The sequence below is a fragment of the Puma concolor genome, chromosome B4 (genome assembly GCF_028749965.1).
Source record: "Puma concolor isolate L17-30 chromosome B4, mPumCon1.1.hap2, whole genome shotgun sequence".
Lineage (NCBI taxonomy): Eukaryota > Metazoa > Chordata > Mammalia > Carnivora > Felidae > Puma > Puma concolor.
In genome coordinates, this window is record NC_141673.1 from 50,410,001 (window position 1) to 50,437,245 (window position 27,245).

The 27,245-nt window shown below is 42.4% G+C and overlaps 1 protein-coding gene across 1 annotated transcript in view; it reads left to right on the forward strand.

Moving 5' to 3' along the window:
* Positions 1-3,956: 3,956 nt before the first annotated feature.
* Positions 3,957-27,245, forward strand: part of GRIP1 (glutamate receptor interacting protein 1) — a 684,764-nt gene continuing 661,475 nt past the window's right edge. Inside the window, exon 1 of the mRNA XM_086712887.1 lies at positions 3,957-4,140. Coding sequence (XP_086569013.1) covers positions 4,083-4,140 — 58 coding nt within the window. The 5' untranslated portion in view covers positions 3,957-4,082. The remainder of the gene's footprint in view (positions 4,141-27,245) is intronic.

Here is a 27,245-nt window from a genome sequence, read left to right on the forward strand (position 1 = left end):
TTTTACACCTCCCAAGGGACTCCTCAAACTCATGAAATTCAGTCCCAAGAAGTCATAACACTCCGTTAGAGTGGAGGCCCAGGAGACGGGAGGCTCACTTGTCAGAGTACAAAGGTAATGAAAGGGAAGTCGCTCTTTGTGTCTGTCACACACATTGTCAATTCTTTAAGGGCCTGGGTGTGTCCACATAAGCTGGAAAAGGCGATCAAACATGAAAGGTAAAGCTTTTGGTTTACAGGTTTTGCCTCCTTTTCTCTCAGGCGAGGGAGGTTCTAGTAGCAAGAGGGCATGCCTTTTCTTCATTTTATTTTGAAGATGATAAATAGAAAAGTAGATAAAGTGAGGCTGCATTTAGGAATGTGTTCCATGGCCTGTGCAATCAGCTGTGCACAGTAACCAGTTAGGCAATTAAATGAAATGGAATTCTGTAAACGCAGACTGTGAAACCATTCAAACTGTACAAATAACTTGGCTGGACAAGTTTATGTTCAAAAAAGGAGCATAAATTCTTTTTTTTAAGTAGGCTCCATACCCAATGGGGGGCTTGAACTCAAGACTCTCAGATCAAGAGTCACATGCTCTACCAGCTGAGCCAGACAGGCACTCCCACAAATTCTTTTTTTTTTTTTTTTTAATGTTTTTATTTATTTTTGAGAGAGAACATGTGAGCAGGGGATAGAGGATAGAGGATCTGAAGCAGGGTCTGTGCTGACAGCGAGCCCATGTGGGGCTTGAACTCACAAACCAAGAGACTGTGACCCAAGCCGAAGTCAGACACTCAACTGACTGAGCCATCCAGGTGCCCCCCCTTTTAAAATGTATTTATTTATTTATTTAGAGCAAGAGGGAGTGTGAGTAGGGGAGGGGCAGAGAGAGAGGGAGAGAGAGAATCCCAAGCAGGCTCCATGCTCAGCAGAGAGCCTGATGTGGGGCTCGAACCCACAAATTGTGAGATCATCACCTGAGCCGAAACCAAGAGTTCGACGCTTAGCCAACTGGGCCACCCACCCAGGCGCCCCCACTCCCAAAAATTCTTAATGTAAGTGAACTGATGTCTAGAAACAGACGTTGCATTGTAGTTGTAGTCTTTGAAAGGCACTGATTTTCATACTTGATGAAGGAGAAAAATACTGTACCTTATATCCTACTGGCTGATAGATATCTTCCGTATGAAAGTCCTAGTAGCACTACAATTTCGTTGGAATAGATTTTTACATATAATGCTTGGAATATGAGATGACTTTAGACAATGGAGCCAAATAAACATAACAGACTAAGTTTTAAATGATTTAGTTTTTTTTTTTCCCCCGGTTTGATATTAGCAAATGATCTCACAGTGTTATGAAAAGGATTCATTAGGGTCTGGGGTGATATGCTAGGCACAGCTCAAGGGTGATTAAATACCACCATCATCAACATTCATTGACAAGTGCTTACTGTCCCTGGAATGGAGATGCAAAGAGGTAAGCCATATTTGCCCCTGACAGAGCTCAGGGCCTAACAGATGACTTACATGTACATACAAAGATGATACCAGACACTGGATATTGATGAACAACTGTTTGGACAATAAGTACTTTGAAGAGTTTCTTTACCTGTCTCAGTTGTACAATCTGTAAAATAATATCTCACCCTAACACACAAATAGAATGTATTAAATTGATCTTCCACTTCTAAACTGTAATTTTCTTCTTGTATCTCTAGCCTTAGCCCAGAGTCTAACACATAGTAGGAATTTTGTCTCCCTGAGATAAAATACTATTATTTTAACCCTTGTGAGCTGGAATTCCTTATCAACTGTAATCTGTTACTCAGTAGGACAAATGCACCACTGATTGTGATGTAACTATATGAGCATGATTCAATCCATACTTTAGCGTACCGGTCTTCTGGGTTATGTTTGTTAGAGCAACCACACACTACATGGCTATTTAAGATGCCATTAAAACAAAAAGCAAGCACAGCCAATGTTGTGGTTATTTCTATGTTGTCAAAACCTAGATCTCTGCCTACACACCAGCTGGCCTGGTTATGGCTGGGTTTGCCCTGTTCCTTTGGGGGGAATCAATGACAAATGCCTTTCTCTCCATAAGATTGGTGGTTCTAGATCTTGAAACAAGATTAAGACAAGACAAAAGTATTCAAGGAGTCTTGTTTATTTCAGGATGGAGGGTGGACCATTTAAGAGTAACAGGTGTGACATTCGGATTGATTTTCTGGATTTTACTTCTCAAAGAGTCTGGAAAGAAGATTTAAGCAGCTCAGACGGGATTTCTACTGATAACCCCCTGGGATGGTTTGACGATGCCCTTCCTTTAGCTCTTCAATTCCTTTACCTTTGAAGCTCCTGGGCCTGGGCCTCTCCTTTGCTTAGGAGAGATAGCCGCTTGTCTTTGGCAGCTGGGCAGTTTTGTAATGACAGCTGGCCACCCAGCCAAGGGACAGTGGCAGGAGCAAACATCCCAGCCTGATAAGACTGCTTATGCAGAAGCAAGGGGGCGGGGGGAGATCCTATCTTTCCATTTTTTTTTTTTTTTATTTGTGGTTCTCTGGCTGTAGGGTTATGTTTCCAAGAGAAGAGACAGACAAGGCTGGCAAGAACCAATGTCAGTTTGGGAGCGCGACCTGCAATTCCTTCAGAGGCCAAAATAAACTGCAGGACAGAGAGTCCTAACAGTGCAGTGGTTGGTCCCCAACAACCACAAACCAGTAGTTACAGCCTCAGGGGTGAAATTCTTCAGTCCACATCAGACACTCAGGAGGTGAAGACATAGGGATTATCTAGCCAGTCCCCCAGCTTTGAGGCAGATGGATGTCATCACCCCACAGGGCAGACAGTTGCCAAGTGTCATCTGGAAGACTGTCAGGAGCCCCTCCTAGCATTATGCTTTGAAAATCACAAGCAAGCGCCCCCATGTCTGGGCAGAATCTTCCAGGCTCTACAGTAAAGCTGTCCCCCTCCCCCATATCCATTCTTCCACCCATATTCTATAAGCCTATGACAAGGGAAAGAAACTAATCATAAAACCTGATCCTAAAAGCCTTCTGATACTTGCAGACAGCGATTACATATTCACTCAGCCAAGGTCTCCCTGCTCCATTTAAAACAAAAGAGGTTCTCCACTCACGCCCTTCCCACTCCACCAGAAGACGTATTTCTGGAACCAGCGCTGGCCATCCCGAAAGTTGCTATTTCCCTTAGTTGAGGGCGAAGTTAGCGAATCCGTAGCTGCGAAGTCTCAACTCGGGGGAGGGGGCGACAGCCCGGGCGGGGGAGAGCGGCGAGGAGGAGGGACTAGAGGGAAGGACACTGCCCCCTACTTCAGCGAGGTCGCTGCCTAAGCCGCTGGAGCCGCCGGTCTGGGTTTTGGGAGGGAGGAGTGGCGGCCGTGGCGGAGCGGCGTGGACTCCGCACCCGCGGCTCGGTGCCAGTTCGGTACCTGGCGGGCCGGGCACGCCTCGCAGGCCGGCCGCCCGGGGCGCGGAGGGTGTGAGCGCGCGCGCCCCTCCGTGCCCGCTCAGCCTCGCGCGCGTCTCCGGGGAGGCTCCGCCGAGAGGCGCCGGGGGAACCCGCAGCCTCAGTCCTGCCGCCGGCGGAGCTTTGTGCGGCGGCGGCTCCGAGTCCCACCTGCTGGCGGCGGAGAGACAAGGAAGGGGAAGAAGAAGGAGGAGGAGGGGCAGGAGGCGGCGGCGCGAGCCCACTCCTCCCGTCGGCGCCCACCTCCTGGGGGGCTCCGCAGTCCCCAGCTCTCGGCCTTCACGCGTCGCGCCCCGGCCCGGCCCGGCCTCAGGTCCACGCCGCGGCGGCCGCTGCTGCAGCCCCGGCAGCCCGGCCCGGCCCGGCCCGCCCGGCCCGGCCGCCGCCACCCGGAGCCGCCGGCGAGTTTGAGGCGAGCGCGGGGCGCCCGGCTCCGCCTCGATGTGCCTGGGAGCCGCCTCGGCGCCCCAGCCCCGCTGAGCAGCCCCCCAGCGCACAGCGGCCGGCCCGAGAGGGCGAGCGAGGAGGCGCGGCGAGCCCCGGAGAGAGGGGGCCAGCGAGAGAGGAAGAGCGAGCCCGAGAGCGAGCGCAGGGAGCAGACACCATGCCGGGCTGGAAGAAGAATATCCCCATCTGCTTGCAGGCGGAAGAGCAGGAGAGAGGTGAGTGAGGCGACGGGGCGGGGGAAGGCAGGGAAGGGGGGTCCGGGCCAGGGGCCGCCCCCGGTGCCTCCCTCTCCCCCAGCTCCCCCTGACCTGTCCACCGGCCGACGGGGGAGGGGCGCCGCGCCCTCCGGGGCCGCTGGCGGATAGAGGCGGCGCTGTGCGAACTCGGACCGATTTCTTCGGTGGGGGTGGGGGGGCGGTGCGGGAAGAAGGGGAAAGAGGGAGGGTGCGGTAGGCAGGGAACTTTTCGTTTGGGGAAAGATTTTTTCGAGGGGGGGGGCATAGGGGATACTGTAGCTTCTCCGGGGCCCGCTTGCACGTGGAGCCCTGGGCGCCTGCCTGCGGGGTGGGCGCTGGTAGGGGGTCCTGCAGTGTTTTAAGTGACTTTTCAAACTTTCCTGCCTCTCCCGCGGCCGCCTTGGCGGTGTCCCTGCCTCTGGCTGGGCTCGATGGTGCTAGGAAGCCCAAAGTTGCTGGAGATTCAGGGACGAGGAGGAGGAGGAGGAGGAGCAGGGGGAGGTAGAGCTTCGGGGCGGGAAGTGGGCGCTGCCGCAGGTCTCCGGAGGGGGGGGGAGGGGAGGAGGAGAATGCTGTTCCTAGGCTGGGGGTCTGGGGCTGGGAGCGATGCCTGGGAGATGAGTTATGCCCTAGCGCAGTCCCTGCTGTCAAGTTAATACCGCAGGACTGCGGGCTTTTCGTAATTACTGTCTATTTTCTTTTGTAAAGGCGACTGTCCGTGCCAGGTTGCTTGTAGACCTTTTGTTGCTTGACGAAGTGTGCTGGGCACATTGCTTCCAAGTGACTTGAGAGGAAAGTTGAAGGGCCTTTGTGCCTCAAAGGCTCGGTTCTGTTGAGGTCATTCCACGCTGGTTTGGATTGTGCAGAGGCTGGTCAGGGAGCTCAGCTCGGTAACCTGGATGTGATGTACTGAGTGCACCAGAATTTCCTATACAGGCCCCACGGGGCTAGAGAGGTGTGCGCCGTGACTCTGCTGGCATCCAGAGGGACCCTGGCTGGCAAGGTCCACCAGGGTTTATTCTCCTGCTCCTCCCACCCCTGCTGGCCTTGGCTTCGAGGAAAATGTTTTAGAATTGGATGTGCTTCCGGATGCTGGGTCCGCATGGGCTGTGGCAGCAGTCGGTGCTGAGGTTAAACGGTGCTGTGTGGGTGGGTGGGTGAGGAAAGCAGGGGGAGGCAAATCTGGTGCGTGGAGAAGGCAGAGAAGGCAGAGTTGTCAGGAGAGCTTAACTCCGGCAGCTTGATGAGTTGGTATGGAGGGTGGTTTGGTTATTGGGCATGCCAAAAGTTTCAGGCTTTTGAAATAATGCTTACTTACTGAAGAGCCAATGTACGATTTCCAGTTTTTCTCTAGGTGGCACAACCTGTCTTTGGTTTATATCCTGTTTAATGACTCCGGGAATTCATCCCTTTTTAACCACTTCCTTATTAGATATGTGCATTCATTTTCCAGCACTCTTTCTGGCAGGGGACCTTATGTTTACCTATTCAAAAGGCACCCCTGCTTTAGAAATGCTCCTGGTTTTCCCTCTAGGAAATCATATCTTAAAAGTTGCAAATAGTGGTACTAATAATTTATAACCAGGTAAAAAGCACTAAATGAAAGCATTCTGTCAAGCATGGAGTGTCTGTCCTGTCCACTGAATGTCACGATGAACTTGGTGTTAAATGGATCTGTTTGCTAAAAACATAAAAAATCGTGGTACTTCTAACAAGTTTTATCAGAATGCTGAAACGGGTAGATTTTTGAATGGTGACAAAATGTACTTGTATGTCTTTTAGAAATGTATGGTAACTTTGAAAGATGATCACCTAATCTGCTTGGAGGAGATAAGACTGAATTTCCTCCAGAACATAAAAATCTGAGTCAGAAATGGGGTATTCTTTACCTTCTCCAATAGGAGAATACAGGCATGTTTGTTACTTGGTGTCTTTTTACACTTTAAAGATTTCTTCTTGCTTATATGATGCTTTTCTAATTAGCATTGTATCTGATTTGCTTGTGGCATTTCTTTTTGGGGTCCTGATTCACTGGGAATGCACAATTATATGTGTTTTGTTCTCTTTAAAACCTACCTGGTGTCTCTGTTTGAGTTGCGTGTGCGTGCACATATGTACATATATATTTAAATTAACTGCGCTGCCTGCATGATTTTTAATGCACATGTCAGAGGATACTGCTTGAAATTGCTTATTCTTTTGGAAGAATACTATTGGAACAAGTAGTTTTTTCTATATGCGTTTGTCATCAGCTTATATTTAGGTTTTTTTTCCCTTTGGAATTTACAATTTTAAATGATTCAAATAGTGTTGAATTAGTTCTTGTTAAATATAAACAAAAATGTTGAACTATGAGGTTGGTCAGGAAAATAATGAACATAGAGGGAACAAGTACATGTTACATTTTCTCTGGGGATAACATTGGACAAAATGCCATTTCTAATATCTTACCATTAAAGTCTGATGTTGGTTGTGCTCACATAACCATTGCTCTTTTCATATTCCCCCCCCCCAACTCCAATTTATATTTAAACATTCTGAAACCCATCATGGAGACTACTCTAGCATAGCATTTTTTCATGCAGATTCTGTTTAGCTAAATCTCTTCCCGAAACTTAATGCAAATGAATACAGATTGCTAGCTTCTTTAAGGACTACTTATTTTTACAAGTATTTCGTAGCATTAATGTTTATAAAATATCCTAATCTCAACTCAAAGATTTAGGGAACCTACCTTCTTGGTATGTATCACATACAAAGAGAGATTTGGCCAGTATGTCTGATTTCATGACATACCTATACACCATTCCTAACTTGGGTCCATCTTGAAGGCTTCTGTCAAGATGATATTGAGTGAACTATTGCTATTGCATGCAATGCTGAGCAGAGAAACTGTAGCATATGGGTTATTGCGGTTAATGCAGTTACTTCCAAAATGACATGTTAAGATTCACTCATGTACGATGACATACTATCAAAATTCAGGACACATTTCTCTATCTCCTCCCTCCTCCGATTTTCTGCCGGAGATGATAAACCCAATCCATTTAGAAGTCACCCAATACATTTTTGGCTAAATGTTTCAGGAGAAGAGAAAGGACTCTAAAAACTGTTAATTAACCCACTCAAATTAGATTAAGTAATATATTAGTTGTTTTAATCTGCTCATTAGTTTATCATGTGTAATAGAAATATAGTTGTTAAGGAAAATGTTGGTAATTAATGATGCTTCCTTTGGCTTGTAGCTTCCCTTCTGATTTCTGTGGCTTTGGTTAGTAAATATTCGTGTGTGTGTGTGTGTGTGTGTGTGTGTGTGTGTGTGTGTGTTTATTCACCAGGGGAAAATGTATGCATTTTGTATAGCTCCCTTTCTCCTGGTGTTTCTATTCTTCTCATATGTTTTGGAGGTGTACAAATAAACTTGAGAACTTTCTTTTGGACTTCAGTAGGAATTATCGTATCTGGGCTTTTGCTTCTGTTTTGTTGAATGAGAGTTTCTGGATCCCTTTAGATATAAAGACTTTAGTTTTTATAAAATATCTGTGAGAAAGCACAGGGGGCTTAAGTAGTGTGCTTTCTTATTGTCTTTGGTTTGTTTCATTTTCCACACCACAAGGAGATCTGTTGACCCTATTGTACACAGCCTGCTTATCAAAAATTCCAATTTGAAATTTGACTTTTGACTGGAGGGTGCTGTGGGGAAAAGAGAAGCAATCAAAACGCATGGAGAGTCTGCTATGTGTTGGGCATGGTGGTTGACACTTCACATGCATTATTTGGTGCAATCCTTACCACATGCCCGTAAGGTAGGTATTATTATTTCCCCTGACAGATGAAGAAACTGATGCTCACAGAATGAAAAAAAATGCCTGAAGTTAAAAGGCCAAGACTTAGGGCACCAGTTTTTAAAGAGAGAATTCAAAAAAGAAGTTAAGTTGTATTTCTTGAGATGGAATTTTTAGCATTATACACACGCGTGCACGCGTGTGCACACACACACACAAAACATGGATTTTTTGGACCTATTTAGCGGACACTGAATCTTTCATTAAGAATTTATAAAAAGAGTTTTTTATATGTGGATAAAAAGCTTGGATAGTGGGACATGGATAGTGGGAGAAAGCTTCCAAAGTATATTTTGGGCTTTTGACAAACTGACCAGATGGGTTTATTAACTCTAACAATAAGGATTGAAATGTCAACATATTTTTAAGTAGAATTATTTGGTTAAACTTAAAGACAGTCATTTAAGTGAAAGGCTTTTCTCTAACTACTTGTTATAATTCCATAGTTTTCCTTGTTTTCATAGAGTATTTGCCGTGAAGGCAAGAATTAATAAGAATTAAGTATTTTTCCTCACCGCGATGAACTGGGAAACTACTGTATCGTTAATAGCCATTGTGCATTTGCTCTTTTGCCAACATTTTATTTAATTAAAGCCATTCATCTGAACTCTCAGCCTAGCTATCTATCAGAAGGCCCAGTAGCCAAACAGATAATGCTTTTCTTCTGTGGTAAGCTGATTGTTTTTTTTTTTTTTTTTTTTTTTTCATGAAGAAAAAGAAGTACCAATTTAAATTGGTAAAGAATATTGAGAATTGAATATCATAGTTTTTAAAACTGTTATATTAAATGCTGCATGATGGCTGATGGTTTAAGGTTTTTAGGATTTGAGCTGCTTACGTTCACTTAAGTCATAATAGTAGTTTAGTCATACAAAATATAAAAGTAATAGTAATACAAAGCAACATGTCCAACAGAGAACAATATTCAAATGCAAAAGCAAAACCTGACTTTGAATCTCTTGATTTATCTTTTGTTAAAGTCTATTTCTTCATAAATTCAAAGATTACCTAAATATAAATATAAAAACTTATCAATACAAATTTCCTTATTTAAGAAACCTACTTGTTTAGGCATGTCAGTGACCAAAGGGTACCGTCAGTTTTAAGGGAAAGTTAATGTTCTTGAAATGTATCTGCTGAGGGGCACTGGGTGGCTCAGTCGGTTGAGTGACCGACTTCGGCTCAGGTCATGATCTCACGGTTTGTGAGTTCGAGCCCCGCGTCAGGCTCTGTGCTGACAGCTCGGAGCCTGGAGCCTGCTTCCGATTCTGGGTCTCCCTCTCTCTCTGCCCCTCCCCCTCTCATGCTGTGTCTCTCTCTGTCTCAGAAATAAGTAAACATAAAAAAAAAAATAAATGTATCTGCTGATTAAAATGCACCTGATTGAATTTCTTACTGTCTTTCATTTCAACAGTGATTAAACTTTAAGCAGCAAATCAGGTGTTGAAAAGAATGTGAAAATGTGGTTAGTATTCTAAATAGATTCCTTAGCTCCACCCAGCACAGTGGTGGACAGTAAGATACTTGAAGTCAAACAACAGTGGGTTTAAATTCCATCAGCACTTTCTAGCTCTGTGCTCTTTTAAGTTCTCAAAGCCCTTGTATTCTCTTTTTGAAGATGAGGACAAATAACATCTACCTCTTGGGAGGAGTAAATGAAATTAACAAATGTGGAATTTATGATAGTACCTTTCATATAGTTCTGGCTCAGTAATAGCAACTCATTATTTTTATGATATCTTGATATAGATCTGTAAACTTAACACCTCAAGGTGTCCTGATGATAAAATGATAAATTTTTATTCTTTTAAAACTTTATAAACCAGTAAAAAAAAGTCCAGGGTTTTGTGAAAAGCTATACTAAGCTGCAGAACTTTATGAGGTCATTGATAAAGTCGAGTCTAACTGTCACAAAGATGAAGAAAGTCCTAAGGCCACACTTTTTCATACATGCAGCAAACTTTTATTTACCACTAACTGCCATGATGGGTACCAGGGATGAGAAAATCATGGTTCCCATTTTCAAGAAGACTGTTATGGGTAGTTATAGAGTCATGGATGTGACAAATAACTCAGTACAGCCTCTCTTCTCCTGTAAAGATTAGTGCCAAGGGAGCAGAGAAGAGGGATTGACTGTATTGAAGAGGTGGCACAGAGGAAGTGTTAAAAGACTTGAAGGAAGGAGAAGAACTTAGAAGGTTGGATGGGGATGTGAGGATGGATATTTCAGGCATCGGGCATGGTGTGCTCCAAAGCGTTGTAGAATAAATTATACCAGGAACCACTATTGGTTTCTTAAGGAGCCAAAGTGTAGAATAAGACCATGCATATGGAGTGTAGAATATGAATATTCATTTCCCCATGAGGTAGGGAAGCTGGTTGGAGAAGAGGAGCCTAGAGAGGGCCAGATTTGGAAGAACTTTATGTATGTCAGATGAAAGAGTTCAGATTGTATCCATCAGGTGCTGGGTGAATTGAAGGACTTCCGACAGAGAAGTGAAGGGATCAGATTTATATCTTGGAAGGGTCATCCTGGTAACAAGGAGAAAAGATTGGGGAAAGGGAGATTCTGGAGGGGTGGGGTCACGTAGGAGGCTACTGCCCTGTTTCAGGCCTGCAGAGATACTCAGGAGGAGGACAGGTGAATGTAAGAAACATGGGGCATGTAGGTTTTTGGTTTAGACTGTGATTAGAATCAGACTGTGTCTTGAGACCCAGTGCCTTGATACAGACACTGGTATTCTTTCTACCTCATGTTGCCTTTCTTTATTTCCTCTTCATCAAGTTTATGTCGGGGAGGAGGAAGGGGGGGAATATAAACATGGTCTGATAGAACAATGTGAAAATAGAAGGCCACCAAAGTGATTGGGTCATAGTGATGGCTTAATGTGCACAAGTTTTGTTTAGTTGTTTTTAATTATGTAAAATTCGTATACCGTCTGATCCTAAAGGAAAAATAATTATTATCCTGTGCATTAGTCTTCTATAACTAATTAGGAATTTTAAGTGATCCTTAAAAAAATTTATTTATTTATTTATTTTTAAATTTACATTCAAGTTATCATATAGTGCAACAATGATTTCAGGAGTAGATTCCTTAATGCCCCTTACCCATTTAGCCCATCCCCCCTCCCACAACCCCTCCAGTAATCCTCTGTTTGTTCTCTATGTTTAAGTCTCTTATGTTTTTATATTATTTTTCCTTCCCTTCCCTTATTTTCACCTATTTTGTACCTTAAATTCCTCATATGAGTGAAGTCATATGATATTTGTATTTCTCTGACTAATTTCGCTTAGCGTAATACCCTTTAGTTCCCTCCACGTGGTTGCAGATGGCAAGATTTCATTCTTTTTGATTGCTGAGTAATACTCCAGTGTGTGTGTGTGTGTGTGTGTGTGTGTGTGTGTGTGCGTGCGCGCGCGCGTGTGTGTGCATGTGTGTGTATCCATTCATTTTTATCAATTCATCTGTTGGATATTTGGGCTCTTTCCATACTTTGGCTATTGTTGATAGCACTGCTATAAACATTGGGGTACATGTGCCCCTTTGAAACAACATACCTGTATCCCTTGGATAAATACCTAGTAGTGCAGTTGCTGGGTTGTAGGGTAGTTCTATTTTTACTTTTTTGAGGAACCTCCATACTGTTTTCCAGAGTGGCTGCACCAGCTTGCATTCCCACCAGCAGTGCAAAAGAGATCCTCTTTCTCTGCATCCTCGCCCACATCTGTTGTTGCCTGAGTTGTGAATATTTGCCATTCTGACAGGTGTGAGGTGGTATCTCATGGTTTTGATTTGTATTTTCCTGATGATGAGTGATGTTGAGCATTTTTTCACGTGTCAGTTGTCCATCTGGATGTCTTCTTTGGAGAAGTGTTTATTCGTGTCTTTTGCCCATTTGTACCCTGGATTATTTGTTTTTTGGGGGTTGAGTTTGATAAGTTCTTTGTAGATTTTGGATACTAACCCTTTATCTGTTAGGTCATTTGCAAGTATCTTTTCCCATTCCACTGGTTGCCTTTTAGTTTTGCTGATTGTTTCCTTTGCGGTGCAGAAGCTTTTTATCTTGATGAGGTCCCAGTAGTTCATTTTTGCTTTTGTTTCCCTTGCCTTCGGAGACGTGTTGAGTAAGAAGTTGCTGTGGCCAAGGTCAAAGAGGTTTGTGCCTGCTTTCTCCTCGAGGAGTTTGATGACTTCCTGTCTTATGTTTACACTTGATCTTAGCCAAAAGGCCGAGAAGTGATTCCCTGTCTTACGTTTAGGTCTTTCATCCATTTTGAGTTTATTTTTGTGTATGGTGTAAGAAAGTGGTCCAGGTTCATTTTCTGCATGTTGCTGTCCAGTTTTCCCAGCACCATTTGCTGAAGAGACTGTTGTTATTCCATTGGATATTCTTTCCTGCTTTGTCAAAGATTAGTTGGCTATAAGTTTGTGGGCTCATTTTTGGGTTCTCTATTCTGTTCCATTGATCTGAGTGTCTGTTTTTGTGCCAGTACCATACTGTCTTGATGATTACAGCTTTGTAATACAACTTGAATTCTGGAATTATGATGCCTCCAGATTTGGTTTTCTTTTTCAGGATTGCTTTGGCTATCCGGGGTCTTTTCTGGTTCCATACAAATTTTAGGATTGTTTGTTCTAGCTCTGTGAAGAACGCTGGTGTTATTTTGGTACGGATTGCACTGAATATGTAGATTTCTTTGGGTAGTATTGACATTTTAACAATATTTGTTCTTCTAATCCAGGTATGTGATTTTTTTTTAATTGAGAGAGAAATGTGGTAGTTATTATGTTGTGGAAATGTCTTTCCTACTAATAGAATTGGGTGGGGTTTTTAACATTATTATTTTCTTTTTTTTTTTTTAAATTTTTTTTTTTCAACGTTTATTTATTTTTGGGACAGAGAGAGACAGAGCATGAACGGGGAAGGGGCAGAGAGAGAGGGAGACACAGAATCGGAAACAGGCTCCAGGCTCTGAGCCATCAGCCCAGAGCCTGACACGGGGCTCGAACTCACAGACCGCGAGATCGTGACCTGGCTGAAGTCGGACGCTTAACCGACTGCGCCACCCAGGCGCCCCTATTATTTTCTGAAAACAACTAAATGCTCTGTGAATAATGTTTAAAAATAGTTCGTATATAGGACTCAAAATAACAAAACTGGGGTTCAAGTCCCCTCTCAGCCATCTTCCTGATCTTTTGGCCTAGGCATAGACTGCTCCCCGCCCCCCTGAAACTCCCTTTCCTCATCTCTGAAATGAGGATGATTCTTGGCATACTGACCTCCTGGGATTATGTTATGGAGTGAAACCTGTTAATTTTACATGACAAAGGGGAGAAGTAAAAACCTTAATTCTCTGGGCACCCGGCTGGCTACTCTTGATCTTGGGTTGTAAATTTGCGGCCCCCATTGGGTGTAGAGATTACTTAAAAACAGGAAAAAAATCTTCCAAAATGAAGTTCAGTTATGTTATGAGGTTTGCCGTGTTAGGCTCCCATTTGGTTGCAAAACAACTCAAATAACGCAACTAAATTACAATACATTCAAAGCTGCACCGGAAGACAGCCTCTTTCCTGGTTGTCCTTGGAAAAGTCCAGCTCAGACTAGGAGTCGACCTTGTCTCCTGCGCCCTGTTGTTCGGTTTCTGCTTCTCACCAGTCCAAGCTTCTGATCTCAACCCAATGTCCAAGGGACCATTACTTCTCAAATTGAAATCACGTATAGAACCTTTTTACAGGAGAAAAAATTTCTTGCAGATATCCACTGCTGACTTCATTTTTACTATGCTGCTTAAATATGTACTAACATAAAACTAGGTGTAAATTGCTGATGCTTATAGCTCTCATACAATCACAGAACCACAACAGATTTTACAAGTGAAATACAAACAAAACTACTAAAAAATCAATAACTTTCAAATTAATGACATTTATTTCATGTGACTTGATATTGTTTGCCTGAAACTAAATCTCCTCTTGGAGCGTGAATATGGTACTTGCTGCTATGGAAAGTAACGTTGTCACATGCTGCTATGGAAAGTAATATTACCTTTTTTTTTCCCCCACTGGCTGAACTCCTTTGGAACCTTGGTTTTAACAATCTGTTGTTACTTGGTTGTTTTGGGCATGAACACATCATTTATATGTGAAGTCCTCCATTCTTTCTTTTTAAATTTTTTAATTTTTTTTAACGTTTATTTGTTATTGAGAGAGAGAGAGAGAGAGAGAGAGAGAGACAGACAGAGCATGAGCATGGGAGGGGCAGAGAGAGGGGGAGACACCGAATCCGAAGCAGGCTCCAGGCTCCGAGCTGTCAGCACAGAACCCGACGTGGGTCTCGAACTCACGGAGTGTGAGATCATGACCTGAGCCGAAGTCAGACACCTAACCGACTGAGCCACCCGGACGGCCCTGAAGCCCTCCATTCTTATTGGTCTTCTTTACACAATGGTGATCCTAAATACAAAAGCCAGCATTGGCTTTGCAGCTGGTAGCAGCAGTGGGCTACATGCTGATCTATGTTAGTGCTTCTTAAACTATTCTGATGGAGGGCTCTTTTCATCCCAGTCTGGTAAGTGGTCCCATACAGCCCAGTGAGTGTACTAGGGCTCACCTGAGTTACCAGAGTCTGACCACATCTGTATATGTCTTTACCCTGTTCAGTGAGGTGAGCGCATTAATCCCAGACTGGGATGCTGGGGCGGTGACACATTGCTATAGGAGTTTCTGAATGCCTGACTTCATTTTCAGTATTTATCTAACCATGGGCGAGTAACAGTTTTCCTGACTGACACTGACCACAGACCACACTTTGGATAGTACTGGGTTAGAACATGTTTATGTGGCAGGGGTTAGGGAGGAAGGTTCAGAAGGATGGGAGAAAGGTGTGTGTGTGTGTAAAAATGTACACAGTACGTTTGAGATATACAAATGAATTAATTTATTTTCTGTAGCTGCTTTCCCCTTGCCTTTGAGATCCCACTCATGTTGAAGATGGAAAACATCTGATCTTATTAATTAAGAGCATAGTAGTTTTCAGTTTAAACACTCTTTCTTTGGTGGTTGCTCTCATTTCTCAAGGGTGTTCCTTCCCTCATTCTCTGAAGGGGAAAGTTGGTATCTTCATGGCGCTGGGTGAAGGGCATTTGATTCACTGTGTGACCCTCACTTTGTCCCCTGCTCTGCACTTGGCATGCTTGGTGACTGGGCGCTGTGCCCTGGTCTCCACTGAAATGAGACTGTTCCCATTTGGTCTTTGAATGTCATCCTGGCAGCTGATTTGGACTTCCTGGACCTTGCCGTTGTGTCTACTTGTGAGATCCTGTAGCCCGTGACCGTCTTGTCAAAACTATGCCTTTTTTAGGTACCAGTCCTGTCAGCATTTCTGTATCCCTCTTGGGCACTTAACTCTTTCCCTTCAATCATGGTGGAGTTTGTGGGATCTTGGGAGGTGCCCTCACCACCTCTGCAGATCTGGCACCTTCTGCAGATACTACCGCTGCTTTGCTCTCATGCCATGTTGAATGCTGTCTCTGCCAAATAACCATCATGCCGGGTGATGAGGATCACTCGTCAGAAAGTTCACTATTGCCCTTAAAGCTACACAGGTGTTTTTCTCTCTTTTTGCACTTGTCAAGGAGTTTTAAATCCTTGCAGCATATTGGACACTTGTATCTGATTATTTGTCCCCCTGTCCCTTCCTGTTTTTCTCATTCTGTGCTGTATCAGATATCTAGAATGGCTTCAGTGACTTGAAAACTTAAAACTAGAAGGCACAAGGGTCAAAAGGGTGAGTGAACACAAGGAACAGTCCTGTTCGCATCTTAGGTGGGTTCCTCTCCGTAAGATCGGAATGTCAGAGAAGAAAGAAAGAAATAACCTAGAGTTGACGTAGCCTGAAGCTGACCGATACCTTGTATTGCACACACACCTTTTTCACTTAATAGTTTTATTAGAAATCTGCCCTTTATATTTCATCAGCAGATGTGTGAACGTGAGAACTGACATAGTTCTTCTCATGATTGGAAGTGTAATTGCAACGTGCATTAGCAATTAGATATTCATGTATTTTATGTATTTATTAAAAATTTTTTAACGTTTATTTATTTTTGAGAGACAGAGAGAGACAGAGCATAAGCGGGGGAGGGGCAGAAAGAGAGGGAGACACAGAATCCAAAGTAGGCTCCAGGCTCCGAGCTGTCAGCACAGAGCCCAATGTGGGGCTTGAACCCACAAACCATGAGATCATGACCTGAGCTGAAGTCGGGTGCTTAATCGACTGAGCCACCCAGGCGCCTCAGATACTGATGTATTTTAAAGGTTTACTTTTTATTTTGAAGAAAGATGTTTAAAAGAGATCACTAGATATCCTTAAGACTTCTAGTATGAATTGATGCTAGAATTATTATTTTACTAGCCAAGTGTTAATTTAGTTTGTTTTCACAGTTGTTGAATAGAGCAGACAGTATGAAAGTCTGATACAGAGTTTGACATCTTTTTATTAGTAGAGTCTACGTCTTTTTAAGTACAGTTCATAATTTGAGAAAAAATTAAGGAAGATGGTTTTTACCTGTTAGTACATTAAACAACAACACCAAAATAGTAGATAATAACATAGGTGAATAAACAGATAATAATGTAGTAGTATTTATTTGTTCATTTATTCTGATACATACTCTGTGAATAGTTTTCCTCCTTGATATCTTATGATGTCAAGTATTTGTCTCTCCTATTACTGATCTTCTAAATGCCATTGACACAGACTGTGGACTGTGCTAACGTGCTCACCAAGTCATACTTCGACAGTCAGGATTTCTCCATTGCCCTCCTCAGAAGTGTCAGGATTGTTGACTAAAAGAGATTGGCATTAAAATTAGATTTTTCAGATGAATTCAAGTGTTTCTTTTTAAATGTATAATTTTCCAGTGTGTGCAGAGCACATTTTCATTAAGTGAAAACCTTGAACAAGGCAATATAAATTTAGTTTCTTTGTTACTGTTTCACTTTTCTCCCCCCCATAATTTTAGTTAGGAGAATGAAAATTTGCCAGGCTAGAAGCCAACACCTGTAGTGCTGCATCTGCTGAGAAAGTACCTCATCTGGCTTTGATCGTGCACTTGAATGCTGATGTATGTTTTATATCAGCTGATATATGGTGCTGGTGTGTGTGTGTGTGTGTGTGTGTGTGTGTGTGTGTGTGTGTGTGTGTGTGTAAAAGCCCTACCAATGAAGGGTAGTCTTGCTTTCTCATCAAGAATCTATAATGTTATTGGGTGTGATCTGAGCCCTGCATTCAGTGACTACGTTTACTCAAAACCCCACCCTTCTCACTTCGACTCATCATAGTGAAAAAGGAAGGAGAACGATGTATTAATTTTCTTGGGATTTCCTAACGAAGTACCACTGACTGGGTGGCTCAGACAACAAAAATTTATTTTCTCACAGTTCTGGAGGCTAGAAGTCCTTGATCAAGGTGTCATGTTAGTTTCTGGTGGGAGGTCTCTCCTTGGGCTGCCAACAGCTGCCTTCCCCACTGTGTGTGCTCACATGGCCTTTCCCTGGAATATGCATGAGGTGCAGGTGGAGAGAACTCTCTACTGTGTCTTCATACAAGGACACTAATCCTGTGGGATCAGGGCCCCACCCCTGTGATGTCATTTAACTTTAATTACTTCCTGGAGGCCCCATCTCCAAATACAGCCATGCTGGGGGTAAGGGCTTCAACACAGGGACAGAAACATCCAGTCCATAACAGGCAGGAACAGAAAATCAGTCAATGGCATATATAATGTTTCTATACGTTTCATCTTTCAGCATCTGGAAACTGCTCCTTTTGCACAGAGGTTAATGTACTTAGAAGATGGTTTTAAAATACAGCCTCCAAATTTTTGTTTTTTGATAGTTTTCCCACTGAGTATCTGTGTCCCCTCCATTGGGATCTGGGCAGGCTTGTGGCTGCTTTAAGCAACAGGGTATGCTGGGACTGACACTGTGTGTCTTTTGGGGCTCAGGTACAACAGATGGTGTGGCATCCCCCTTGTTAGCTGGAACACTCAGTTTGGAGCTCTGAGCCACCACCGGGCTCTCCTGCTTCTGGTGAGTCACCACACTGTGTGGAAGTCAGTTCACTTGGAGAGGCCCGCATGTAGGTGCCCTGTTTGTCTATCCCGGCCTTCAGTCTTCCCAGCGTAGGTACCAGACGTGTGAGTGGATGAGCCTGTGGATAATTTCAGCCCTCAGCTGTTGAGTGCCCTGGCCTGTGACTCTTCCTAGCTGGGGCCGCAGACCATCATGGAATCGATACAAGCCATTGTGTCTGTCATGTCTGAATTCTTGACCTGTGGACTCTATTAGCATCACTAAATGGTTCATAAAAAGCAGCTACATTTCGGGGTAATTTGTTACATGGCAATGGTAAGTGAAACAGAGGCTGTATGGCCCCGTTTTGGATCCCTTATCTCCTGTTCTGTTGCACTCTCTGGAACTCGTTGTTTATCATCAGCAACATCCTTTATATCCTCAGCCTCCCCTGGAACTTCTCCTTCCCTTTCTCGATCTAACTGAAACATGGCTCTTCCATTGCTTCCTTTGTGTCCTCTCAGGCGGTCCTACTCCTGGAGGAGGGACAGAAGGTCCTTTCCGTTCTTCTTTGCTGTTTCCAGTCAGTTTTCTTCCCCTCCTTTCTGAAAATTTGTAATTTTGAATCTCGTGCTATAGCACCCTACAAACCACTGCTCCTCTCTGTTGTGGTCACTTCTCTGCGGTATGTGATCATTTTAACTCCTGGCTCACTGCCACTTGTTCCAATGTGGCTTCTGTCATAATTCTTATGACTTCAATATTCATATAAATGGTCCCTCCAGTTTCTTGGTTTGCTTCTCCATCCTGTGTCTTTCTGTCTTTCGGTTGTTCTATCCGACTCTACCTCAGTTGCTCGCTTCTGTGACCACATTCTACACCAGCAGTTTTCAAAGTGAGGTCCAGGGGCCCCTTGGGGCCGCAAGCCATTTTCAGAGGGTCAAAACTATTGCCACGATAATACTAAGACATTATTTGCCTTTTTAATATCTTTGTCTTGGGAAAGCTTTGCAGAAAACTGCCTGATGTGATGAACATCTTCATTCTGGCCACTAATGGAATACATACTTGCATATTCTTGTGTTTAAAAATTTTTGTTTTAATATTGATATTGTAAATATTAGTAGACATACCTTGCATAACCAAAAACTTTTTTAAGGTCCTCACTAGTTTCTGGGAATGTAAAGCCACGCTGAGACCAACATGTTTGAGAATGGCTGCCCCGATACTTGTTACTAATGACTGCACCCTCCATTATCTCATTCTGCTCTCCACTTGGCACCTGTCTTTCTGTAATCCTGACTCCAACGGACTTCAATTCCAGTAGGGCCTAAAATCCATCGGCTCTCCTCTCTTTATACGTACTGTCAACACTCCTCTCAGGTCTTCATTTCCCTTCTTTCCAGCTTGACTTTCCATTATATCATATAATCAGTCTTTTAGGAGGATTCTTAATTCGCTCATGCCTCTCTCACTTGGTAGGACTCATCTGGAAAACCCGGTGAAACTCCCTACCACTCTAGTTTACTTCTGTAAAATTTAATGTGGTTGGAGAAAAACACTCAGCCAAGCTGACTGCTTTCACCTTAATTCTGTGATCACTGATCCCCAACGGGCCCTTAGTGCTGCTGGGTTATCAGGCTGCATTATCTTGGTCAATTCATTCATGCCTCTGCTCTCCCAGATGACTGATACCTCCCACTCTTCCCTGTTTCCTCGAACCTTCAACACCTCCTCTTCCATTCTCACCCTCAGCTGAAAACTCTGCTTCCTATTTCACTTAGAAAACAGAAGCAATTAGAAGAGCATTTCTGTTTGCCTCTCTGCCCATATATTTTGTCTTCACTCTTGTTACTGTGGTTGAACTGTGTGCTCCTGTGCAAGGCCGGCTCTCTACTTGTACACACGATCCCATTCCCTCTTGCCCACTCCAGAACATGGCTCCAACATATTCTCCCCCCCTCTCCAGCATCATCAGTCTCCCCCTCTGCTGGATTATTGCCATTATGCATACATCCGTGGTATTATTTCACCTACTTTTTCACCTCTTTTGACTCTCAATCCCTCTGGTTACCACTACAATTTTCTGTTCCCCTTACTAGTGAAATCCCTTGAGAGATGTTCCTATGTTCACTCTGTAATATTTCTTTTTTCATTCTCTCTTGAACCTTGTCCAGTCCAATTTTTGTGCCCTATTCTATCTTCTACCAAGCAAACCAATGACCTCCATATTGTTAAGCCTGGTGGCCAATTCTCAATCACCTATCTCCTGACCAGTCAACAGAATTTGACATCATTAACTACTCCCCTCTGGAAACACTTCATTCATGTGGTCACTGGTCCATCACATTGTCCTACTTTTCCTCGTCCCCCATCAGCTACTCCTCTTGGTCTCTTCTGGTATTTTTTCCTTGGATCCCTGACATCTAAATATTGGAGTGCACTAGGTTTTGGTCCTTGTGCCTCCTGTTCTTTTGTGTTCCCCTCCAGTTTTACTGATATGCTGGTGCTTCCCCCGTTTGTATCTCCAGCCTATTCCTTTCTTTTAATCCAAGGCTTCTGGATTCCTTGATTTTCAACAGTTCCATTTGACTGTCTGACAGGCAGGCATCTTACACCTAATATACCTAAAATCAAGTTCCTGACTTTCTCCCTCAAACCTATGCCTCATTTTGTTTCTGTCTTACTGCTTGTTCATGGCAAAGCCCCTGGTATCCGCCTGGATTCCTCTACTTCTTCATATCTCACCTCCAGGGTGTTAGATCCTGGATCCTATGTGTGGAATCCTGTTGATTCCATCTTCAAAATATATCTAGAATCTGATTGTCATCACCTACCTCTACCACGTCCAATTCAGCTACCAGCATCTGTATTAGCTAGATTACCACATTTTCCTCCTAACTGGTTTTCTGTTTGTCCCCTTGTCCTTTGTTCTTACAACAGTTTTCTGTAGAACGGCCAGAGTGATCATTTAAAAACATGTCAGGTCTGCTCAAAACACTTTAATGGCGGCCCATCTCACCCAGAGTAAAAGCCAAAGTAGAAGGCCTTAATAACGAGGCCCTGTATAATCTCTGTTACCAATTTATCCTTATTTCTCTGTCCTAGCCCCCCCTCACTTAATCTACTGCAGTCAGACTGGGCTTAGCAACACCCAGTTTACTCCTGTCTCAGGGTCCTTCTTTGTATTCACTCTTCTCTTTGCTTGTAAGACTTCCTTTCTCACCTTCTTCAAATTTTTGTGTAAATGTCACTTTCTTAGTGAGGTCTTCCCTTACTAGCTTATTTGAAATCACAACCTCCTCAACACTCTTTCTCTTTCTTGCTTTAATTTGTTCCTTAGGACCATATGACATACCACTTATTTTACTTATTTATTTGTATATTGTGTATGCCTAGTGTTTATTGTTACTGGAAGCTCCCCGAGGGCAAAGATTTTTGTCTGATTTATTACTGCTATATCCCTAACACACAGAGAATACTTGGTTCATAGTAGGTTCTCAATTGAGTTGCCAAGTCAGTGGTACTCAGAGAGCAGGAGAAATGATTTTCGGATGATAGAGTAGTGAAGTTCACATGTAGGTTTCGTGTTGCTTTTCAGGGTTTATCTTTTGAACTTGAAGCATTTTGATTCTGGCAGAAGATTCTTCTTCCCCTAGATTTTCATACCGCCTCATTCCTGGTCTCCCCTATGGGGTTGAAGAATTGGGGGATCTAAATAGATTACTCCCACCTCAAGAAAGGTAGCTGGCAGGTGAGCAGGGAGTTTCTCTTCTATCACTGGCAATCCATGGACTGGCCTTTGAAAAAGTGCTCTTTCACGTTTAAGACTACAAATATTTTCTTCTAAGATATACCTCTGTTGATGATATACTAGATGTGTTAAAGCGGAAAAATGATAGAGGAATGTTTTACAGTGGAAATCTTTTTCTTGATACTCTGAAATACGATGGTTACATCAGTGCCTGTGTGATAGTCTTATTTGTGTCCACCCTGCCCCCCATGGCGCAGGGCTCCGTGTGGATACTTGATATTTTGTTAAATGAATGAGTAAAGGGAACAAGATGAGCTGGCATTGTGAAAAATCATGGTGGGAAAGAGATAGGCCTATCTTTTCCCCTCTGTCTAGAGGCAAAAGCTACGTAAAAGTGAAGAGTACAGTATATCACCACTTAGTATCTCTGAATTGTATCTCTCAATTGCTTTAAGTAAAACAAACAAGCAAACAAACAAAACAACCAAAACCAAACCAAAACAAACAAACAAACAAACAAACAAACAAACAAAAAACACTTGTTTTTGATATTTGAAGAAGTTGTGCTTAAGACGAGTTCTTTTAAAACAAATATGAATAGTTTATGTATTTCCTTATCTATGCTATTTTTTCTTTTCATTCTTGATTCTTAAAAAAGTACTGGAGGCAACGTCTTTCTAACAGCTTCTTTCTGGCCCTAGATGAGTCCAGTTGGTTTTGCTAGTATATGATAACATGCCAGTAAAATGAGGATTAGTGTATTTTGCCCTATTTTTTAAGCCAATTCATTGCACTCTAATGGAATGACATAAAAAATGGCCTTTAATTGAATAATTTATTATGCCATTTGTTTTTTTCTTAAAATCAAATGCAGAAGTAGTACTTAATCAATTTCCTGCTTATTACTGCAACCAAAGGGCTGCATAGTTATATGGCAGACCTATTAGGGAGTGTTTATATATTTTTTAGGGAAACATTTATAATGTTATTATATAACGTTGTTCTTTGTTCTAAAGCTGCATTTCATATATACATGCATCCTAAACTACACCATTTTTTCTTTAGATACGGTTGATTGCGTGGTAGATAATCTCAAATTTCAGCATAATCATGAATCATACTTAGATTAAGGCAATTGGTTTAATGCAATAGTTTTTCTCCCCCAAAGCATCTCTTTAAACAACTAATTTTCCCAGGCTTCTGTTTCATGTAAACTGTCACTTGACTGTTTATCAATGCTTCTTTGTCCTCATAAGATCTGTACTCTATTTCTTCCTAAATTCCCAAGGTATCTGCTTGGTTTTCGCCCTTATCCCCCAACATTGGGATGTCAGAATAACAATCAATTCTGATACTCCATTGTGTTTTTTCGCAATGCCTAGCATGAGAAGTCTCAGGCATTCAATAAACACTTGTGGATTGATTGATCTAATCCCCAACTCCTCGGAGTTTAACCTAAGGAAGACTCTGAATGAATCAAAGGCCCCCCATGGATTCCTTATCCTGTCAGTTAGGTTTGGAGTGTATGCAGTAGGTGTGGCAAAAATATTCAGTGATCAAAAGAATACTTTCTATTATGGAAAAGCAATTTGGGAAAGTTGGTTTTACTGCAGGATAATTAGAGATGTGAGCTCTTAGAATCATAAATGGATTTGAATGCTAACTCATCCCCCACTGGCTCTTTGGCTTGAGGCAAACTATTTGACCTCTAGGTTTCTTCCTTTGTAAAAGGACCCCATAATAACACCTACTCCTCAGGGTTATAGATTTTAAGAGTTATCTGTAAAAGTAACTGTCGGCTATATATAGAACTGTGATGGCAGCTATATATAGAAGTGTGAAATCCAGATGAGTGTAATAACTTACAAGATCCTATACAAGAGAGGTTGAGGTTTTCAGGTTGTTGGGGGATTTGCAGTTACCTTGAGGACTGTTTTAGAGGGTGGGTTCCAGGATGTTTGGAAATCCCTGTATCTCGTGAGAAGAGGGGATGTTCACACATTTCTCATGATAAAATAAATATTTGGTAATGTTAACAACTGGTTGCAAATATATTAAAAAATAATTATGAACATAGCCTAGAAATTTACCTAGGCTAATTTGCATCAGTGTTAAGGGTCCCCAAACTCATAGAATTATACTATACCTAGATAAAAGGATTGATTATGAAATCACATGCTTCCGTTTATTTTGTGGCTGATGCGTGGTTCAGACATCAAGCTCTTGAATAACAGTTTTTCATTTCTCTTCCTGTCAGTGACTTCATTTGAACAATAACCTTGTGCAGCATACGGCTTTCAGTATATATTAAACCATGACAATCAAGTAAACATACCAACCAAACTACTGTCTTGCAGTGTAGGGAACCTACAAAGATGTGATGATTTGGATTTTGTTTCAACACTTTTTCAATTAATGGCTTACAGATAAATATAGAACAAAACAAAGCAAAAAAAAAAAAAAAACAAAAAAAACAAAAAAACCCACCTGGAGATGCTCTTTGACTTGAGGTTGTGTCAAACCTAACTTGGGATCTCAGGGATTCCTTTTGCCAGCTCAGTCCCCTTCTGCCACTGGAACCTTGCTTTATCTACAGCCACTCTGAGCTGCCTGGCTTCCCACGGATTACTAGATATACCTCTTTGACTCCACCTTGTTCAGTGTCTAGCCTAGTTCAGGTGTTCCAGGGGAACCCTTGCCTGGGGGAACTTGGTTTGTTATTAAAATCAGTGCTGATGGTTCCTCCCACTCGGTACTCAGTCCCAATCACAGGAGGTGTAAGGGATCTGCTGCGAGGGTACCAGTCCAAATGATGCTGCACATCACTGAAACAAATCAGGAATGTGGTGCCAGTTAACTCAGGCCTTCTATACCTCCTTCTATCCTAGTGGACAGACCCTCGAATGGAAATTTTTACAAGTTTCTCTGCAGGAATGTGCCCTGCCCCTAGTAAATGAATGTTGAATAACCAGGCTGCCTGGGAAGCAAATGATTGACGTTCCTAGGAATCTCAGCACATGTTGTGGTCCAGCCCAGCTCTTGGCAGTTGGGATTTACAGTATTGCCAAATCCTTTCACTCCATCTTCAGGCTCTGCCTGGGTTCCTGCTGCATGACGCTTATTTTTTACCCATACCACCACAAAGCCTAACTCCTGCCAATATCCCTGAACGACTCATGCCTGGTCCGTGTCTCCTCCACTCATTGGTCTTTTCCTGTGTCCTAAATGTGTGCTTTGTCCAGGATCTTCCTAATCCCAGGATACTGATTTTAGCTTTTTACTAGGTCGGACCCAACATTTCCCTGGTTCCCTCCTTTCTGTCTGGGCACCCCAGAAAAACTCTGATCTTGATTTCCTCTCTGTATCCTTTGAAAACTGGTACCTGCAGAATTTCTAAGAATGTTCATGTATGCAAAAGTTCATTGTGCCTCTGGCGTGGGAGTGATTTGAGGAGAAGGGGTGAAGCTGTGTGCAGTGGTTGCCGAACTTGTTTGACTGTGGGACATTTGCTGTTGGAGCATCTTGGTGGTTGATAGTTCGTTCAGAACTCACTTCGAGAAATGCTGCCAAGCATAGTAATTAGAGATATTTGGGGCTTGAAAAAAACGTTAAGAGCAGGTGTTATTCCCTCAACAACATAAGAATACCAGTGCTGTAGAATATTTGATTTTGAATTTTCTTGATGTTTTTTGTGTAGTACTGCAGCGTCACTCTAATTAAAAGCTTCCCTTTCAGTTTTGATGTTTGGTTACTGAGTTTGCCCTTACTGATTGCTCTTTTCTCTCTAACTGAGCAAATTCAGTATTTGTTGAGAACCTACTATGTACCATATGCTGTGCTAGTTGCCAGAAACACAAATAGAAGCTCTGCCCTTTAACAAACAAATTATAGTGTAAAATGAACATTTTATCAAGCTAGTTCTACATTAAGCCAGTTATTTTGTTTTTCTTTATTTCAGGCCCAAGACTTATTTAACAAGGCTCTATTCTCTTTCCACTCCAGATGATAAAGGATCCCCTTAGGGTAGAAAAGGAATTTCTGAGCACGTTACAAAAAATAGAAAGTGGAAGGAGTTGCATGAAAATTTAGTATTTTCTACCATAAACAAAATTCAGAGGCAAGACATTTGCAACGTAAAAGACGGAAGTTTACCATCCTTAATAAAATGGGCACATAGTACTTTTTAATAAGTCATTGTTGAGTGAAGGAGTGAATGAATGAGTGCATGAATTAAGTGAAAGCAGTAAGGAAAGAAAAATCACCCAAATAGAAATAGGAAAAAAGATGTGAACAGTTGGCATAGCACAGGTCTCTCTCTCTCTCTCTTTCTCTCTCTCTCTCTCTCTCTCTCACACACACACACACACACACAGAAGTACAAATCCAAATATCAAAAATAAAGAACTGCAAATTAGAAGAAAATAACCTTTTAATCTATCCCTCATTAATTTGATAAATGCTTGTTAAGTACCTGGTATCACCATACTGTTAAAGTACTTTGTAAGTTGTATTATTTCATTTAATTTAAACAACACTTCACCTGAAATAGGTATTATTATCTTCATTTTACCAATGAGCAAAGTTATGTCTTGTAACATAGTTAGGATTTTGGAGGCAACATTTGAACTCTTAGCTGTGTGTGACTAAAGTCCACACTCTTACTTACCATAGTATTCTGTTGGCATTAATAATAATAATAGTAATAATAAAAAGCTATTTGAAGGTATGGAAAGTTGTTTATGAGAGAGCCTGGGTGGCTTAGTCGATTAAGTGGTTAAGTGTCTGACTTCAGCTCAGGTTATGATCTCATGGTTTGTGAATTTGAACCCCCATAGGGCTCTCTGCTGTCAGTGCAGAGCCCACGTCAGATCCTCGGTCTCCCTCTCTCTCTGCCTCTCCCTCACCTGCATGCACTCGTGTACTGTCTCTCTCTCTCAAAAAAAACCCCACTTAAATAAAATACAGTTGTTTATGAAATAGAGTTAAGTAAAAAAAATGATTACAAAACAGTTTGCACATATGATCCCACATATGTTCTTTTAAAAATGATATAGCACACAGCAAAACTTGGAAAGATATATACTAAAATGTGAACAGTGCTTATCTGGGACTTTTATTTTCTTCTTGCTTATACCTTTTAATTTTTCTGTAATGTGTATATATTGTGTTATAAGCAACAATATTTAAAAATTTTTTTAAATATTTATTTTATTTTGAGAGACAGAGAGTGAGTGGGGAAGGGGCAGAGAGAGAGGGAGACACAGAATCCGAAGCAGGCTCCAGGCTCTGAGCTGTCAGTGCAGAGCCCGACAGGGGTCTTGAACCCACAAACTGCGAGATCATGACCTGAGCCAAAGATGGACGCTTAACCGACTGAACCACCCAGGTACCCCATAAGCAACAGTAT